At 35.7% G+C, this 19,733-nt stretch overlaps 1 protein-coding gene across 3 annotated transcripts; it reads right to left on the bottom strand.

Annotated features, from left to right (window-relative positions):
* Positions 1-1,562: 1,562 nt before the first annotated feature.
* ABHD18 (abhydrolase domain containing 18) lies at positions 1,563-19,166 on the bottom strand. 3 transcript variants are annotated; one of them, XM_061472195.1, is made up of 13 exons: positions 18,075-19,166; positions 17,087-17,195; positions 14,017-14,101; positions 13,150-13,250; positions 11,493-11,571; positions 11,319-11,403; positions 10,496-10,523; positions 8,077-8,215; positions 7,231-7,320; positions 6,406-6,507; positions 4,715-5,087; positions 2,535-2,697; positions 1,563-1,916 (listed from the first exon to the last, which is right to left on the bottom strand). In XM_061472195.1, the coding sequence occupies exons 2-13, from the start codon at positions 17,176-17,178 to the stop codon at positions 1,865-1,867; spliced, it is 1,389 nt and encodes a 462-aa protein (XP_061328179.1). In that variant the 5' UTR covers positions 17,179-17,195; positions 18,075-19,166; the 3' UTR covers positions 1,563-1,864. The 3 variants fall into 3 exon arrangements, with proteins under 3 accessions (XP_061328179.1, XP_061328177.1, XP_061328178.1); XM_061472193.1 differs by lacking the exons at positions 10,496-10,523; positions 11,319-11,403; positions 13,150-13,250; ... (1 more) ...; positions 17,087-17,195; positions 18,075-19,166 and having other exon boundaries at positions 11,493-11,576; XM_061472194.1 differs by lacking the exons at positions 10,496-10,523; positions 11,319-11,403; positions 11,493-11,571; ... (2 more) ...; positions 17,087-17,195; positions 18,075-19,166 and adding an exon at positions 10,268-10,388.
* Between the last annotated feature and the right edge of the window lie 567 nt (positions 19,167-19,733).

The following is a 19,733-nucleotide window of genomic DNA, read 5'->3' as shown; positions in this document are numbered from 1 at the left end:
ACACAAATACATTTACAATGCGAGATCTAAACAAGCTGGTGAACAGCAGACAATGGTCTTGTAAAACACCATTAGTAGATGAATGAGCTTGTAAAACATAAACCCCACAAATCTTTTAGTATTCAAGTGTTCAGTTTTTAAATTTGTAAGCTTACTTACATTTGATTCCTAACCTTCTGACATAGTGTTTTAATATATTTAAATGTGCTAGTCACTTCACACTTGCTCCTAATATATATAAAACCCAAAAATGTGTAAAGAAATTATGAAAGAAACACTTGAAAGAAGCAACTTCCAACAGAATGTAACTTATTCTGCATTTTCAGTAAATTTGTATGTTAAATAATTTGGGTTATTACAAATTGTTGCAGTTCAGTTTTACCTGAACTTATCTGATCTTCTAGTGAACCATGTTTTCTTCCCAGACACTAGTCCTGTCTGCCAGACTAAAATTCAAGAGAATATATTTATGCAAACTGAGTTTTGTTTGCTTCATACTTTGTCTATTAAAAACCCTTACACTAATAACAGAAATCAATGAACTGCTTTGATTTGAAAGGTGTGGGAGTCACATACCCCAAGAAATGGCTAGATCTTTCTGTTTGTTTCCATGCAACTGGTCACTACAGTATTAAAATTAATACTGAAGGCTTCAGTTTGCAACTTCTCTGCAAACTAGCTTTAAAAGAATGTCACAGGAGATTACCATGAAATAAGATGTGACAGCTGATGCATGACAACCTTTCATTCTACTGTAGTTTGTTGGCACTTTTGATCCCCAAAAGATGAAACAACAGACTTTGGATTTTATGAAATATAATACTTTTTTTTAAATTTCCCACCCAATTAAAAAAGTGTTGAAAAATGAGGAGCTAACTTAACCGTTTTAATAACCCTTAGTCTCACATGCATGTTTAATGTTATTGTGAAACTGTATTTTGCAATTCAGCACTGAGTACACTTTAAAAAGGACCTAAAAAACAGGTCTTTATAGCACCATGTAATCTGTTGCTGACTTTACTGCTTAGAATCAGACTCTTTGTGGCACTGCTTCTAAATAAAAAATATTATATTTTTATTTCCTCTCATGTTCTAAAAGAAAAAAAAAAATCCAGAAGAACAAGTTCATGTTATCCAACCAAATGCATGTAAACAATTAATTACTAAACACTCCATTTTCACTTATTTTGGTCTTGTGTAACTGTTCAACAAACTGCTACATGATTCTTCCAGAATGGCACCATTTAATTCAGTGGCAGAAAAATCTCAAACTCATTGAATGAAAATACCTCTCTCTCGTTCTATTGAACTTTGAAAGTCTCTTTTTGCTACCTTTTCTACTATAGCTCTTTTTCAATTTGTAATAAGAGAAAATCAGTGACAAACACAAGAGACTGAGTGCTGCCAAAGCCATTCTACAACACAATAGGGACAGCAAGGAGACAAGGAAGCAAGAGGTACCTGGAACAAACCAGAAAAATACTGAATGCAAGAGAGCACCTTGGCCCAACAGCAAATTTTACATTCTTTCAATACTTAGAGTGGTCTGTTTTCAACTGATACACAATCCAGAATTCATTCAGAATTAAAGGAACACACAATGTGATTAAACACAAAGTACATGAATCATTCATGAGCTAACAAATACTGCCATTTGTTTTTCATGGGTAAAGATGAAGCAAGCATGTCAGAACAGCATCTGTTTGAAATGGAATTAGTGCTGGTACTTTACCATTTTTGATAATTGTTACCTAAACCAGTCAAAATCAGTGATCATCTACTCAGTGTTGCAAGAGGCTTCTTTTCCAAATATGAGTTCCAGTGAGTGGAAAATGAGAACAGTTTGAATACATTATGAAGATTTTTAAACTGCGTATTTCTGAAGAAAGCGGTCAAATGCATCATAAATTGCTTGTCTAAAACAAGGATAAAAAGAAGACAATTTGTATAATTTGGGAACGGGCAGATACAATTTGTGTATTTCCATATACTTACAAGTATATTTACAAAGCTATTATCACAGTTTCGAAACAACATTCAATAAGAATGAGATATTAAGTAACCTTTTCTCCTTCTCTTTCACTTCTGTAAATATATTTAGGTTTCGGAATGAGTAGAACTGTCTACCAACTTTAATACAAGTGCAAACATTAACAGATTTGGAGTTTTCCACTCAAACATGTCTGGAGATGGGTCAGACACATGCATAACTTATAATTTCTGAGCAAATAAGGCTCAGAAATTTTAAACAGCATTAAACTAGTGGTTAGCATACCTTGACGTTGTAAATTGCTATTCCTTTTTGTTGTTGCTTAGACCTCCTAAATGGGATGTACAGCCTTACTAATTCCTTATATTAAAATTAACAGCACAACTATTTAGTAAATTCAGATCTGATAATTTGTTCTTCAAAGCAGTATTTGACATTTGTTACTTTAGAATAGTTGCAGACTTGCTTTTAGAAAAAAAATGTTGTGTCTTAAAATTCTGGGTTTAAGCTCTCAATCATAGTTAAACTTTCCCATTTATCTTACCTGAAGAGTCCTTGCTTGAACAGGTAGGCACTCACATGACCTCCATCCAAGTACCTAATTTCACATCCAGGCCAGATTTCTTGAAGACTGCGTACCCCAGTTCGAGGAATATATGCGTCCTCCTTTGCTTGTACAACTATGATTAAACTTGGGTCAACGGGAACTAAAGAAAAAACAAATCAAAACTGAATTAATCACAGGTAAAAAACAGAAACACATCAGCTGAGATTTCTGTTGTAAAAGTCCTCTCTATTTATAAAAAAATGAAATTATTCTAAGCTTTAATAAAATTATATTTCCTGAAGTCTCTAGTGGAATTTATCTGTTTTCTGACATTACAGTAGACACTATCACCAGTAGAGGCCATTAGTAGAAAAACAAACTAATCAATCCCTTTCCCTTCCTTAGAGCAGACAATTTCACAAGTGTTTGGAGAATAATATGAGAATTGTCTTTATCAACAAAACTCTACTGCAATGAGATGAGTTCTTTGAGATTTTGTTTTCAGCAAAAAGAACTAAGAGACACCTGAAATTCAGCAAAGTAGGAGCTCCATATGATTTCTTTTTTCCTCAAGGATAAGAAAAAAGACAACTTTTAACACGAGAGGACAAAGTACAATGTGTATTCACTTTCTTTTCTGCTTCCTACACGTTTTAGTTAAAACATAAAAATCCCAACTTATTATTATATATATATTTATTACTCATAACCAGAATTGCACTAATCATATTACTAACAGAAATAACAACAAAATGATGTTGAGAAAAATAACACAAAAATGAATTTGAACACAGCACAGTTCTACCTTCACAAAGAATATATGTGGTATGATAAAGAATGACCAGCCAAGATATTTTACAATGAGGGCTCACAAATAATTTAGACCCTTTCCTTTCATGTATATCAGATCACATATAGAGTACATGGAATACTAAGATAGATTCTAGTTTTCCATTCAATATTCCATGAAATCTGACTGCTAGGCAGACTTTCTGAAGCTCTTCTCTAGACACACTCCAAGGATACTCTGGTAGGGGATGCAATGTCTCCCAGAGCATGGAGATCTAGGAGACAAGTGACACAAAGGACTACATCACTTGGACAAGTGCATTGGGATCACAGATCCTCTTAAGTTTCAAGAAAGGCCAACACTTTAGCTAAGTGATACATTGATAAGTATCTAGATAAACAGGAATGTTTGTACTTAGAATTAAGGCTTACAGGTTTTTTTCTGTTTACTGAAATAACTTTTAAAGCTTTAAGGAAAGCACTTACCTAGTATTTGTCACAAAGCATCCCTGGCTAGCAGTGATGTGGGACATTGTCCAAATCAAGAAATTGTCCAAATCAAGAAATCTGTGCTAGTGCAGAAATATTTGGGTATATTCAGTGGAGCACTAAATGCCAGGGTCTCAGTATCAAGAACATTTTGCCATTCAAAGACAGCACTGTCAGAAACATGTCTGAAGTCAAAGTACGTTTCTAGGACATGTTGAGAGCCCTCACACCAGCATAACCCTTTCAATCAGCAACAGGAAGAAATCACTTGTTTGCATTGCCTGCAAGTGGGCCATTGAAAGGGGTTTGTCCCAGACAAAAGGAAACTCAGGTTCATGAGATTTAAGGGTTGCTGGGCTACAGCTCCCTCTATGGCTGTCTTGGGAAACACAATATTCACTAGGCTGCACAGTCCCATTATGAACCTCTGTGTATTTTTACAAGTCACAGTTGTCTAATCCAAGCTTGGTTCTCACCTTTTAGGGTACTTTCTAGCTGAAATCAGTAACAGATTTCTGTTTTACGAGATTTACTTGAATCTATTAGGAGGTTAGCTACCTCTAGATATTACTCACATCACACAGATTCTTTTATTCTTAAATAATACAAATGTGCACTAACTCATATCTGAAAATAGCAACCGCAATGCACGCTAAAAATGAGTAAAGGTACTGAAAGGCAAATTTTTAATTCACTTTATCATTAGTTGGCCATTAATAATAAACAGAAAAACAATTAGGAAATGGAGTGGTAAAGAGCTGCTACTGAATAACTCTCAAGATATTCTATTTCAGCTAAATTGCCAGCAGGTTTACACAACAGAGAATAGAGAAAATACCTTTCTTTCCATCATGTTATTCATTTTCCCAAACTGAACATTAAAACAAGTAAATACATACCTGAGAAGTTAGCTACATGGGTACATTCATCCATTACTCCTTTCATGAACCTTAAGGATTCTCTCTGTAAAGTGTCACTCTTTCTCTTTTTATTTATCCTGTGTTCTTGTGAGCTGCTTAAGTTTTTTTTGCTATTGCTACTGGTTGAAAATGTTTGATTTATGCACTGCATTTTAGGAGCATCTTGTGCTAAGAGTCTTTCTGATGAGGCACTTAGAGTACTTGTGGTAAAGCTGTGAACAGCTTCTTTAGATACAGTTTTGCTTGAGGAATCAAGGTTGAACATTTTTGAAGTCATGTCCACATCCTTCAGGCTGTCTACACTGTCAGGGAAGTTTTTAACAAAGTCTTGTCCCATCTTGAAGGAATCCGTCTAAACAAAGACAACCGGTCATTATTCATTAAGGGCTTCCCCTTTAAAACAGTTGATTAATCTTATTTTTAAGATAAATTCAGTATCAAAAAAAGGAAAAAAAATATATATAAATGGTACTGTTCACAGTACTTGTTATTTCCAGCATTAAATCCTGATCGTTATAACCTCTTTATAATTTCATTCTGCCTTGCTTTTGGCTTAAAAAATTAAGTATTTACATATAGTAGCTTATTATACAAATGTTTGGGTTTAATTCTATATTAAACCTGAATTTATAATTGCATTCATTTAAGCTTAAATTTCTGGGCAATAAACACATGTGACCAGGTCTAATGTTAGGTTTAGCACTGAAAAATCTACCATCTCTAACCACTAGGAAGACACAAGCTGAACATCTTTCATTTTTGTCTGCTCCATCAGTGTTCCTGGCGTGTATTTTACTTAAAACGGCAAGTGCTTAAGTAACTATCTCCAACCCAGCCCCTCTTCTCTAGTCATAGGATACTTGAAAAAGGACTGTCACAAAGCTAAGAATCTTAGGAAAAGTGATTTATCAGAATTGGCTAGAAGACATTGTTGCAACATATAAACAATTCTCAAAAAGTTATCACTCCAATCTAAAAGAGCCATGAAGCAACAAAATTCCCCTTGGGAAAAGCCTTTCAACCCTAGTAAAAAAGAAACAAGAAAGCAAGAACTAATACATAGACAATAAATTCTATTTCGTAAGGAGGAAGTAGCCGATTACAAAGCTCTCCCTCATGTGTATCCCAAATGCCTGTGCATTAAAAGTCTAAAGCTGAGGGAGGGCTAACAGCACCCATAAAAACAGAAATAGACAGACCTAGAAAAGTAACTTAATGTTGCTATGTATTAAAAATATTCTACAGCATTGAATATTTGGAAGCAGTTGCTTCAAAGGGCAATAAGTCATGTTTTAATGTTTACATGCCAGGCTCTTGGTTTTCCAGACTATAAAGCCAGTTACTGGGAAATGTTATCTACAGTGTCAATGTTTTGATTAAATTAATTTTATGTTGCAGATTACACTACATGTAGTCACGGGAAAAAACTTGTAGCAATGTCTATACTTAACACACATTGTACACACAAAACATTAACTTCTGTTTTTCAGAAGGTTTTCCTTCAAAGATTAAATTTATCAAAGGCTTGTTTCCTTACATTGTTGTTTCCTTATGGAAACTACAGGCAAACATGGTTTAGTTAACAATTGGCTACTTTTCCTGAAAGTAAAAAGTGACATTATTTATAAGATCAGCAGTATTAGCCAATAGGGAAAATAAACTATACTTACTCCACAGTATTCAAGCATTTGAATGATTTCTTCTTCATAAACAGTTTGTGTAAAATACTGTTTCTCTAGCTCTCTCCAGTTCACCGCTTTGCTCAGCACACCCTGAGATGATAAACACAAGTGTCTGGTACACAAGTAAAACCCATACATCATTTTCAGTGATACTCAGACAAAATTGATCTGTTCCTCTCTGGGACTTGATTTTTCCAGTGGAATTCTGCTCAAGTTTCCAGATAACCCTTAAATATACTGTGATTCAATCATAACCACTTATTACAGCATAGGACATGGAAACCTACCAACCTTTAAAAAAACAAGCAACACAAAAAAGGGGGGGGAAAGAAGGCAGAAAACAGTCCAACGTAGGGGTTACACACATCTAAACTGTGCTAAACCCATGATGGGCGTCAAAGCCAGTTTTTTCATTCACCTACCCCAGCAGCAGCAGCGATAACAGGATACCACTCATGGTAGTAGTGGCATTGTTACTCATTTATTTAAGCCAGGCTTGGAACAGAAGAAAACATGTTTTCATGGCATGCTTCCTCATCACCTCACAATTCAGAGCAGGATTCTAATCACTGTCCCACAAACCAGCCCCAGCCCCTCATTTGGTAAATGACCCACTGAAGTAGCTCCAAGCTACCTTCCTTATCATGTGTTGTATATCCTGAGCAGGAAGGGTGGGTTTTGCCACCAGTCACTAATAGAGGCCGAAGGGTGACTAAATGCCCTAACTGAAAAGGTAAATGTGGCCAAGCCAAACTTCTTAACTTACTTATCTGATTACATTCTAGCATATGAACAAAAATACATGTTAATTACCGTAGTAAAGACTGCAGAAGCTGTTGACCAGGAAAGACACGGAATCAATGGCAATGGTTTAGGCCAGTTTGTCACTGCCAGTGAAGCCATCTAGAATCAAAGGCACTTATTACGTATTTTAATATAGAATTCACAATATGGTAAAAAGTACTCTTTTACCTTCAATTTATTTGTTTCTACAGTATCAAACAAATACACAGTGCCAAAGCAAAACAGAGATATGTTGTTTTAATATGCTTTGTACCTATGTTGCATAGACAAATGATTATCTGTAAAGACGCAAGCAGTAATATTTTAACTGTCATTAGTCTTTCAAGCATGTTACTAACACACTGCTGTTTTAGTTTGAATATGCAACAGTGTGATACACAAAATCTTAACCACTTCACCACAGAAATCTTCTGTGATCAACTGAGGAAAACAAGATGAGTTGAGAATAGAACTGACACCAAAAGTCACCTCAATTACAACATGACTACAAACAGGAGGTATTTCACACAGCGCATTCAAGCACAGAAGTTTAAGCAAGAAGGATGGAAGGAAAACTATCAACTGATCAGTACAGACCTTCTTTCAGAAAACATTTCTCCCTCCTCTCCTTGTGGAAAATACCATAATTATAGCTTATATTCTTATTAAGGCTGCCAGGAGATAGCTGACAAAGGGTTCCATGAGGATTATACCGATTCAGCACCACAGAACATGAGAATTGGAAAATTTTTTTTCCTCACAACTCTGTTTACTTTGAAATACTTCTGAGGGGAACACTATAAAACAAATTATTTCCATATGCTAAATGATCAAATGAGAAGTTAAAACAAAAATTACTGAAATATAAAGGCTTACATGTCCTCCCATGGATATTCCTGTCATCCCTAGTGGTCCATAGCCTTCTCTCTCTAGCCAGTGCAAAAGAGCTGCCGACTCTAGAACAAGAGCTCCTCCCATCACGAACAGGTCCGAGACATTCTTTAAACATGACCGTCTTTTCTCCCAAGAAAAGGAAAATATAGCATTTATTTTCTAAGATTAGATTTTGACAGTTCTCATCACTCTATACATACTTTCATACAAAGCCTTTTTACAGTCCCAGAGAACTTTGGAGCTCAACTTTCCTGTTGATTCAGCAGGAGAAAAAAAGCAAGTCCAGATTCTCTGGCACATGTACATTTTCATCTAAGTGAGGACTAGAAACAAGATACCTGCTAAGCTTCCAGCATAATAAACATTAGAATCTCATTAGTAGTACTCTTCTGTCCTGTAAACCTATAACAGATCTTTCAGAAGTGGAATCAAAGCGATACAATCCTAGACTACACTCACACATCTCATTTGCAGAAACAGGGTTGTTTTTTTTTTTCCTTTTTCTTTTTTTTTCCCTATTATTTACCTGTTTTACATCATTAAAAAATTGCACACAACATTTGAAGACCAATAAGTATGTCAGCTTTGCAAGCACTCATCAGTGTCACTGTAAGACTGAAATTGTGAAGCGGGAAGTTTGCACGGTACTGAGAAATTCATGTAGGGTACTGTAAAGCATTAAAACACAGAAGAAACAAACAAAAAAAAGGTAAAAAGCTATTCAGCTGAACCATCAGAGGCGCTAAAAAGGGGGGGGGGGGGGGGGAAGTGTTTTACAAATCAATTAACACACCTCTAATTTAGGGAAGGGAGCTGTGTATTTTCAGTATCACACAGGTTACAAAAGGCTACTTACTGGCTTCTTCTGCCAGCATGCAATCACATTTGAGACACTCTGAAGCACAAGGACAAAGCTTACTGTGCGAGTCACAGAAATGAACTGCGCTGCTGCAGGCCAGTATTTATAAGCTAATGTAATTCTTTCCTACAGCTTTGTTATGAGATTCTTCAGTTCCCTCCAGCTGCTATATTTATTAAATAGCTACAAGCATATTAACTAAGCCTAAGCTGCTGCTCTGCAACTTTGTACCAAAGAAGTAACAACTGCTGATTGTGGTATTAGACTGAGCACTCCCCTCTCAAAGAATCCTCCTCTACAACACGCATATACAAAGTCCTCAAGCTGGACAACTGAGAACTGAGCCAGAAATATCCTCACCAAAATACTTAGTTTATCCTTCTGCATCAGACTCTCAGTAACTGGAGAAAACCCACCAATGGATGGATTTCAAAACACACTCGCCTGTCACTTTCCTATAATCTTCTACTTCTAAATGCAATAATAAATATACATTTAAGCAGTTTTCCTATCAAAAAAAGCAATTTTACAACAATTCTCTTCATTGGTTAATGTCAAACTTTTTTCTTTAAAAAAGTGATCCTTACGCCAAAATAGATAGAAATCTGCAACTGCTTTGAAAAAGAAACAATTTTTAAATGGATTTTTTTCTTCCTTTAAAGTATTTTTTTAAGCTTTTGGATTCAGAAAATCCAAATAAAATCTAGAAAATGTAAAATGCTGTAGTATGAGACAGTGCTCCAGGTCAAGTCCTAACAGAAAGGACAGGGTTAAAAATAAATCACCTTCCATGCATTTTCTACTCATGTTAATGTCCAAGTTCAGATTAAAACACCAACTCATATTTGGACTTCAAGAAATAGTAGTTGACTAATACTGCAGCTTTGTCTCAGACACATACCCTGCTTAATTTTGTTAATACTCCAGTGCTTCAGAAAACGTGAAAAGCAAAAAACCAGGACCACCTAATTAGGCTTCTGAATTCATATTTAAGAAACTGAGGAAGGAAGTCCTGTAAAATACTGAACATTGCACAGCTTCCACTGATTAACAAACAAGCAACACCACATTTATTTACATGTCTGACTGCAAATCTTTAAAATACCTTGGAAAAGCAAAATCTTAGCAATTATAATAGGGAAATACACTATCTGCACAAAGCTTATCCACAGTTGTCTGTATTATAATTGCAGTATTTGTACATGTACAGTTGTGGACAGGAAAATAAATTGGTACATGCATTGCATACATTTCAATAAACTGGTGCGTGCATTCACACAATTTGCTTCATCACACTCTACACTGAATGCTCACCCAGTGCAAACTTCCTTGATCACTGTGATCTCTTAACACAAGAAATGACAAAGCAGTCTAGCAGAGAGTAGACAATTTCACATTAGCAGGTTACAAGTGCTCTATGCTTGGGACATATTTTTTTCTTAATAAATTATCAAAGTTTACACCACTTTGAGCTTCTTGAAGGAAAAATGAAAGGTGGTATTTCAAAAGGACAGCATCTATGAATGTAACAGTAATACTTACAATTGATCCTTAGGTTTTCTACAGCCATGTAGAAGACTCAAGTTAAAGAAAGTAAAAAGTTTCTACATAAAAACTGGCAATTAAACAAACAAACAAACAAAATTAAATAAATCACAAATAGCACAGATTAATTAAAATTTGGAACTGAAACCCCAAACATTTAACTGGAACTTACATGTAGTTTAATGATGTAGTCTGCAATGTAAGATTTTACTTTTGTTAGGCATATGGGTAGGAAAAAAGTGTAACTAGGCATCGTATTTAATAAAACTGAATAGCAGTATTATAGAACTTACTGATGAGTTGATGACAGGACAGAAATTCACCTTTTTTTTTTTTTTCAACCCACCCCAATTTTAAATGGTAGCAACAAGTTTCCTCAAAGTCCCTGAGGTACCAAAGGGCTGCATTTGAGAAAGGAAGGCCAGAGAGGCAACCTTCTTTCCTGTCATCAACACATCCAGAAGGCACACAGTATGATGCCGAATGAAGGCATAGCTTTCACTCTGTCATGGCTAAAGGGATCATACCAGTACTTTGATCAGCACATGGATTCATACCAGGACTTTAATGACTACAGTAAGAAGCTGTCAAAGACATTTTTAAAAACGTCAAAAATCAGAAAAGCAGTACTTGGTATAAAAGCAGTGCATTGTATTAACTGTGTTCCACAATGTGTTTTTGCAATACACTGCTCTTTGCTTCTGTCCACTTGAGAAGTCCACTGGAAATCAATCCACAAAGTAGATATTATACCAGTGTCATAAGTCTTCTACCTTCCAATGAGAATAGAATAACTATGGTGCTTTTCACAGAAGGATATAATAAGGGTTTTCTAGCAATAAGGAAGCCATACAGGCTTCTTTAATCATTGGGCGTGCCATTAATGTGCGTCTCCTCCAGAAGTGCTAAAGATAAGATGCACAAACATATATTAAGATAAAATCTGAATCTTAAATTACTCAGTAACAATCAATTTTACATTTTGCATACTCACATGGTCTCCAGTGCCTGCTAAATGAATGCACACAGGTCTGTGCTTGCTGTTCCATCTTCTGGGTATGATGAACTGAAATCTGTGAGAAACAAATATCTATTTTAGCGCAGTAAGTATATCTATTTACAAGCTATACCACAGAAATTAGTCTAAAAAGACAAAGTATTTTTCTAACCCATGCAGGGAAATTGCCAGAGATTCAGCAATATAATTTTTCATAAACACATACAACAAAGAAAGGAATCCAAAAGTAAAACAGAGTAAATCCCAAACAAGAAAAGGACCCAAGCTGCAAGATCGTGTCCATAAAAAAGACCACTATGTCATCATCACTATTTAAATTTTGCAGACTGGAGAAATGGAACTTCAGATGAGGAGTAGCCTAAACAAGCATGACTAGCTCTCCTAGGCAGCACTGCTATTTCTCTCCTGAGGCACAACAGCTGAAATTGAAGATTAAGACAAGCAGTATATTTAAATTAAATAATAAATACATAAAATAAAATAAATCAAAACCCCAACATACAAACAATGAAGCTGTTCTATACACAACAACAATTACTCAACATCTGCTGCTGCTACTCAAGTTACTGACAGCCTAACTCCTGGGCGGGGGGAAGAAATCACTTCTGAGCCACTAGCATTTCCCCCACAAGATGGAGCACTGTTACCTACAGCTGCGTTACACTTTGGAAAAAATTATTCACACGATGCACAATGACCTTAAGGGAAATTCGTAGAGCATTTCAAAGCTGTAACAATACCGTTCAATGTAACAATTAGCATAATTTGTCTACAAAGTGTAAGGGAACATATATAAAGAAACAATCAGTATACTATATTTTCCAGTATGGCACTAATTCGTCCAACAATCTTAAGAGACAGTTTCTTTCTCTAACCCAAGGAGGGGCAAAAGAGAACTGATATTTTGACTATCAAACTTTTTCTGACATTCCTTAGTGCTACATGTTTGACTGCACATAAAACCACCAACCGATAAAATTGACAATGCCAGTATCAACCTGCACTGACAAACTTCTATGTTTAACATTTAAGTTACTAAGCAAAGCTTGGGGAAAAAAAAAAAAAAACATCACAAAAGATTAGCTCAAAACGAAAAGAAATTATGCTCCCTTTTCTTCTGATTATTAGGGATAATCCAGCTTGCTGGGTACCTTTGTACACAATATTTGTATTCAGTGTATATGGAAAACTGGAATTGTTCCTTCAATTATAGTATGACAGGCTTCTTTCACATAAACAGCTTCTCTTGCTACCTATAAAACAAAGAACTACTGTCCTTCATTTCCAGTATCCTGCTCATTCGGGAAAAAAAAAAACAAACAACCAAACAACCAAATTATTAAAAAAAAACAGGGTATTCCAAAGCTTTGTGCAATATGATTTCTACACCAAAAAAGTATGTACTTTCTAGGGGACTTTTAATTTATTTACGCACTAATTAAACTATTACATGTATTTATTTTCACTTTTGAGATCAAAATCTATTCCAACGTTAGTACAAAAACCAGTTTGAAATCTTTTACAGAGAATTTGTACCACAATAAATTAGCTTCACAATAAAACTACTTACAGACCATTCTTATTTCACTATAGTACTAGTTTCAGAAAGGAAATAGCACTTGGTTTCTCTCACCTTGCTATAAGAGATTCAACTGGCAGGATACCTGGGACATAATGAGCCAATGGCGAAATAAAGTGCCCCTCAAGGATTTTACAGTCAGATTGCTCCTCAACCTACAGAGAAAATGGGATGATAGCATACATTTCAGAGAATTTAACTTACTCTGAAAGCCAATTTCTTAAAACAGACAAATTTGTTATAGGATAAAAATGTAGTGAAAAAAAACCCAAAGCTGAAGTCTGTTTCAAATAGGCATACACGTTATCAACACAGTCCAAACATTTGTTTCAAACTTTGCTTTTATTAAATCACCTATTAAAGGAATTAATGAATAAAGTGTAATACTGTCCCATTTTAAATATCTTTCATAACACATACTAAGTTTTCAGCATTTTTTGAGCTTTGAGATCTGACATCCCACACCCCAACTATCATATTACTGAGGAAAAAATAAAACAGGAGCTGTATAGCCACTGCTCTATTCTCTCAGTTTCATTCTCCTCTAGCAGCCAACGTAACCACTCATTTTTCCATCCCTTCCAAGCCCATTTCACTTTTTTGCCATTGCATCCAAATTCTATCCACAGCAGATCAATTAAAAAAAAATATTAAAAAGTCAAAACAACAAACTGTTAAAAGCTTTCAGCTTTCCACAGCATTGACCAGAAGTACATTTATCTGACTTTAGAACTACTCTTAATTTCTGTCCCCTATGCACACTTCCTAGATTTAATTCAGACATCAGGAAAACATAAATTCACATGATATTAAGATTCAATTCTATAAAAGCAGCCTGGTAAATATTAAGTTAATTTCACCTTTATGTACCATCGGGAAAATAAATTTGGTTAAACTGCATCACATCTTGCTTGTAAGTACCTTGTCAATGAACACTGGGTAATCTTTTGAAACCAGTGTCTGGCATTTTTCCCTGTTTCCAATAATCTTTCTGAATTCGAATATTCTGTTGAAAGGAAACAAGTAGAGAAGATTCAACTTTTAATCTAAAAAAAAAGAGAAGATACATGCATGAAATTTCAGGAGCTAAAGTAAACCACAAAGAAAATAAAAGTTATGAAGCCAGTTGTGCATTTACAGATTAATCAGTTACCAAAGGGTAGGTATATAAGAATGTTCTTCAGTTCAAAAAAAACCCAAAACAATTCAGGTATATTGCTTATGGCTGCACAGCTCTTAAACAGCATTTTATACCTGATATGTTGAAAAGTTATGTAATTTTTCAGCCAAAGTAAGAAATAGCTCAGCTGCCCACACCAAAGTATTGTTGCCAATACAATGGTCTGAGATCTAGCTGGAAACAAGCTTCAAGCAGGACTCGGGGAAGTTCATGAATGACAAAAACTGGAGGGCAAAGTTGATAGCTGGAAGGTAAGGCTACCATTAAGCACCACCTGGGTAAGCTGGAGGAATAGGTCAACAAACATCCTAAGGTTCAATGATTAAACTGCAAAATCTTGCACCTAGGACAGAACAGCACCATGCAACAATACAGGATGGGAACTTCCCAGCTCTACAGGAAAACACAGAGGGTTTCTGGTGGACAGCCAGCTAAACGTGAGCTAGCAGTGCACCCCTGCAGCTGGGAAGACCAACAGTATACACTGCATTAAGGAAGAGAGCAGCCAGCAGGCCGAGGGAAGAGGGTTTGCATTGCCTGGGGAACAGGAGGGTAATGGGGAAATCTGGTTGCTTTCTTCTGCTATTTATATGGGCTGCAGCGTCTTACAGAAAAAATGAAACAAGACTCTCCTCACAGTTACACAGCGAGAGGACAAGAGGCAACGGCTGTGCATTACAACATAGGAAATTCCTACTGGAACAGAGTAAAAGATTTTATTCAGTGTTCAAGCACCAGAAAAGTTGCCCAGGGAAACTATAAATAATCTCTATCCTCAAGGGATTTATTTTTTTTTCTAAATCAAATGAATGCGTTGCCAACTGACATGAATCAGGTAAGAAAGAAGTTAGCTTTGTTTTGAAATGGGATTTGGACTAGATGCCCTCAAGATGGCCCCTCAACCTTAAATAACTCTATGCTAAGAATAGCTTGCCTGTTCTTGTGCTTGTAAATACACACGTGAGTGTGGAGGTAAACTAAAAGCAGACATGTTCTGTTTCACACTCAATCTTCCAAAAATATTGCATTCATGTACTTCCTCTACAGTTAAGAGGATAATGAAGGCTAAATCTTGCACGTGTCAGAGGAATTTCAACTCTTGTCAATAAGGATAAAGCATTAGGACATCAACAGTCATCACATCAAGGGTGTGCACACAAAACTTCAGATTACATGTAGGCAGGGTAGTCTGTAATATCAATTAATCTCAGTTAATGCTTGAAGATTAAGAAATTACATAATTTATTCTAATGGAGCCTCACAGCAATCACTTAAGAAAAAAAAAAAAGGGAAAGAATGCTGACACTGTTTCTGGCATGCATATAGGGAGTGGTGCTCCCTCCTCCCACTAGACAGTGTGAGGAGTTGGGAGGAGGTGGTATTCTTTCTTCTTCACGTGAATCCAAACTGTGGGGGAACAGCTCATCTTCTTCCCATTCAGGAACAATATATAGAACAAATTCTTCTTCCACGTCCCAGATCAGCTGGCCAGCAAGCATGCCTCATGTTTCCCCCACTCCTTCTGATCTCATGTGAGAGGCTTCCCCCCTTTCTATGAAAAATGAATAGCCAATCCCATTATTACTACCAGCAATGCCTCCTTATTTCTGTTTGACATGTGTGAGTACCCTTATGGATGTCATGCAAGAGAAAAGCCTTGCCTAGAATTGCAAAAGCTAAAAGCAGAATTAGCCAGAAGTTTCCCTACATAGATAGTAATTCTGCTGGGGGGGGAGGGGGGCAATGAGGATGGGGGTGTTAAACTTCATGTCTCACCAAGAACCTAATAGTTTTTAAGAGAGGGTTTTGATAACACTAAAATGTACTATTTCAGATACACGCACATGTAACATAATACAGAAAGGCTGCCATAAAAAACACCCAACATTTTTTGCTTATTCCAACAACAGTAAACATTTTAAAAAGCCAGCATTCTTATTTTGCAGGAAAGTCTGCTACTAAGAGAAAAATCAACTAAAGAGACGTATAAAGCAATCCAAGTGCCATTTCAAGATGAGATATTTCACTTGGACTTAAAAACAAATAATCTCCCACATAATTTCATTGCTATCGACAGCGAACAAAATTTTATTTCACTTTAAAATTTTCATTATTGACTTTCAAATACATAAGAAATAGCTTATTAGAAGAAAATTTATCATTTCCTATTTAAATCTTATGTGATGCACAATACATATTGTTCATTCACTTAATATTTAAACTTAAGAAATGCACATGCTCAACTTCCAGGTGTTACTCTTAATAATAACTAATAAAAATCAGCTAATAAAGTAAGAACTAACTCCCATTTTTTCTTTTCCTTATTTTCAAGAAATCTAAAAAGAACAAGTTTACTACTTTGGGCTACAAGAGAAACTTCTGTTTACATCTTACACTTGTAAAGCTCATTGCTATTACTAAGAAGTTATAGAAAGCTAGCCAGATCCTTTTTAATGTTACACAGAACAACTCCTCTGCAAAAATTCAGCAAGTTTTGTTTTTAGAAAATCATTTTCAGAGATGCTGCTTGAAATATGTTATTATATATGCATAAGTGAAAAATCAAACTGGACACATACATTCTCTCAAGAAGAGCCTTTTAAAACACAAACATTGAGCAAACCACTCAAAGACTTCTTTTAAAACCAGTTTCTCCCTTTAAATTAAAAAAAAAAATGGTTTTCCAAACAGAACAAACAGTTTTGTTTGTTTTTAAAAACAGGACAGTAACAATTGCTGATACTTCAAGGGATGGGTTAGGGTTTTTTTAATAAGAAGTACTGTTTATGCTGTTATTCCTTAACAAGTCACCTTTTCAGATCCTCTGGCTTTCCCCATCCTCTGATGAAAAGTTTAGTGAGGAGAAGCTTTCTGTACAAGACATCTAATTTACTTACACCCATTAGCAGCAAACTGACATCTAGAAAAAAGAACAAATGCAAACAAGGCAGTTAAACGGGCTGAGTGGCAAGTTCATTGATTGTAACACAGACCAGGTTCCTATTCTGTTGTCTCTATTAATGAAAAGCCATACCATTTTATTCCAAGGAAGTTAACCTTGACCTTCAGGTCAATTATCTTCATGTTAAACAAAATACAAGTGCAGGTAATACAAACTCCAGGTAGGGTTTTTTTGTTTGTTTGCCTGTTTTGGTTTTTTTTTTGTTGGTTTTTTTTTTTTGTTTTTTTTAGGAAAATGGCATTTAGGAGTAGGGTTTTAACATGCCTAATTTAAGCAGAAATTTATTAAGTAACTGATGACAAGCCAAATGAAGAGGCACACAAGGTCACAGAACGACATCTTCAACCAGTCCTAAAGTCAACTTGTACTTTAATTGAACTGATAAAACTAAGAGTGGCATTGATCTCTGCCCTGTCAATATAGCAGCAACAGCAAAAGTTTTTCAGTCAACACAAGGCTTTCACAAACATATCTCAGAAAGGAAGCTTGAAATAATATTCAAACAATTAGAAGACTAGATCTCTGGCTATGTAATTATTCATTGATTAAAAAAATAAGAAAGAAAAAAAAAGTACTGATGCAGAGAAAGCTTGTTTTTGTAAGCTTGTCTTTGTTGGAGTCTTAAACATATATCCTAACCGTTATTTTACTCATTCCTTTTCAAATTTCACCAACTCATTCCTTATGTTTTTGAAAGTGATACTCCCATTTCCTTCAGGGAAGATATCACACCATCAAAATCCTCACCAGTGTAATTTCTCTTTTAGCAAATACACTAGCCCGAATATAGCTAAAGGAAACAAGATTTTAGACAAGCTGAGCATAAGCAGTACTTACTGAAGTAAACAGGGAGCCACTACTGTGCTTTCCCGATGAGGGGGGTGGGGAGGGGGGTGGGGGTGTGGAAGTGGGAAGAGAATTTTAATTTGGTTTCTTGCTTAGCAGGATACAGGTGATTCAATTAAAAAAAACCTCCAAGGTCTGTGTACACCTAAGAAAACAACAGATTTTAATAATAAATGGTTAGCAAGTGACCTTCAACTATTTTCTAGTATTTCCAGGTCCCTCCATACTAAATGGACTAAACTTCATTGCACTCCAAAGCAGGGTATTTTTTTTTTTTCCATTTTAATCCAAAATTCATTTATTCTGCCACACTTTAACATGGTTATTCTTAAAATACACTTGTCTGAATATAACGAGTAAAAATTGTGGTCAGATTAACAAACACATTTCTTTGCACTTCTAAAAAGCCAATGCTTAAAGTGTTTTTCTTTTTTCCATATATTGATTCTTAACACCTAGAATAAGTTATTACCAAAACAGAAATTATAGACAATTTAAGGTACATCAATACTAGAACAAGCATTCTAGAAAGCCACCACAGTTCTATATGCTGTCACCACAGGGCAGAAATAAATACTTGAAACCATCAGAGAGTCAAAGTAGGGACCTCATATTTTAACACGAGTTCGTACTCCACCAGTCGCAAACAGCTGACTCTGTCAGCTCATTATTCTGACCCGTACCTGCTTGGTCTAACAGAATCACAACTTCAATATAGTCTTTTTCCTTGCCCATTCTGGAGATATCCATTGACCACACATGCTGTTGGGTTGTCAGATGGGAAGCGTTTGGTAGCCTTTGCAGGGTCCCTCCTCTGCTTTTTGGAGCAGGGGGACAGCTTGGCATTTTCCTGGTGTTTGAAGAGAAGTGGGTGGCAGAGACAGGGACAGTAATACAGAGCAGACCCTCTACGGGGCTGGGAAAACAGTTCAGAGTGAGTACACAGGAGTAAATCAATGCTGTCAAAAATATACTGAAACTGGGTTTGCATTTCTATTGGTACACTGCTTACCAGTAACAGTGAAAAGAAATATTAATTAATGCTTTGATGCTTAACAAAGCAGACTCATATGTTTTGTTAGTTGGTTGTTTAGGCCTTTTTGTTTGTTTTGTTGTGGTTTTTTTTCAATCCTCTCCAAAAAAGCCAAATAAGAGAGAAACACAAAGATGTTGATTTTGCTGCAAGTTCAAAAGCTGGCCTGATGAACTCTCTCTATTGCACCAAGAGTATGCCAAAATAAGTTTCTAAGCAAATCCAATATATTTAAATGGAAGATTGACTGGAGTAAAAAGAGTTGTCTCATCCTATGAATATTCTAGTTCATTGACTGAATAAAGACTCCAAGGTAATTCAGGATATTTCAATTAACCATATTCAAGATTACACCACTACTGGAAAGTGTACAGGAAACACCAAACAAAAAATAATATTTCAAGTACATGAAGTATGTTGTATGGAACTTCTCAGAAACATTAGCAAGACAAACAAAACAGAAGGATGAGCCCTATTTTTATCTCAGTAACAAAAGGGTCAGGCATGCCTCAGTCACTGCCCATCAGTGTCTACATAGAAAGACAAATACAAATACTTTCACTGTCAGAAAAGGCAAACCCAGCTGTTGGAGGCTGAAGTTCTACAACTTCACAGTA

The sequence above is a fragment of the Pezoporus flaviventris genome, unplaced genomic scaffold (genome assembly GCF_033815535.1).
Source record: "Pezoporus flaviventris isolate CSIRO_AGI_PZ_B2104156 unplaced genomic scaffold, CSIRO_AGI_Pfla_v1 ptg000070l, whole genome shotgun sequence".
NCBI classification, from domain to species: Eukaryota; Metazoa; Chordata; class Aves; order Psittaciformes; family Psittacidae; genus Pezoporus; species Pezoporus flaviventris.
This window is presented reverse-complemented; position numbering and strand designations above follow the sequence as displayed.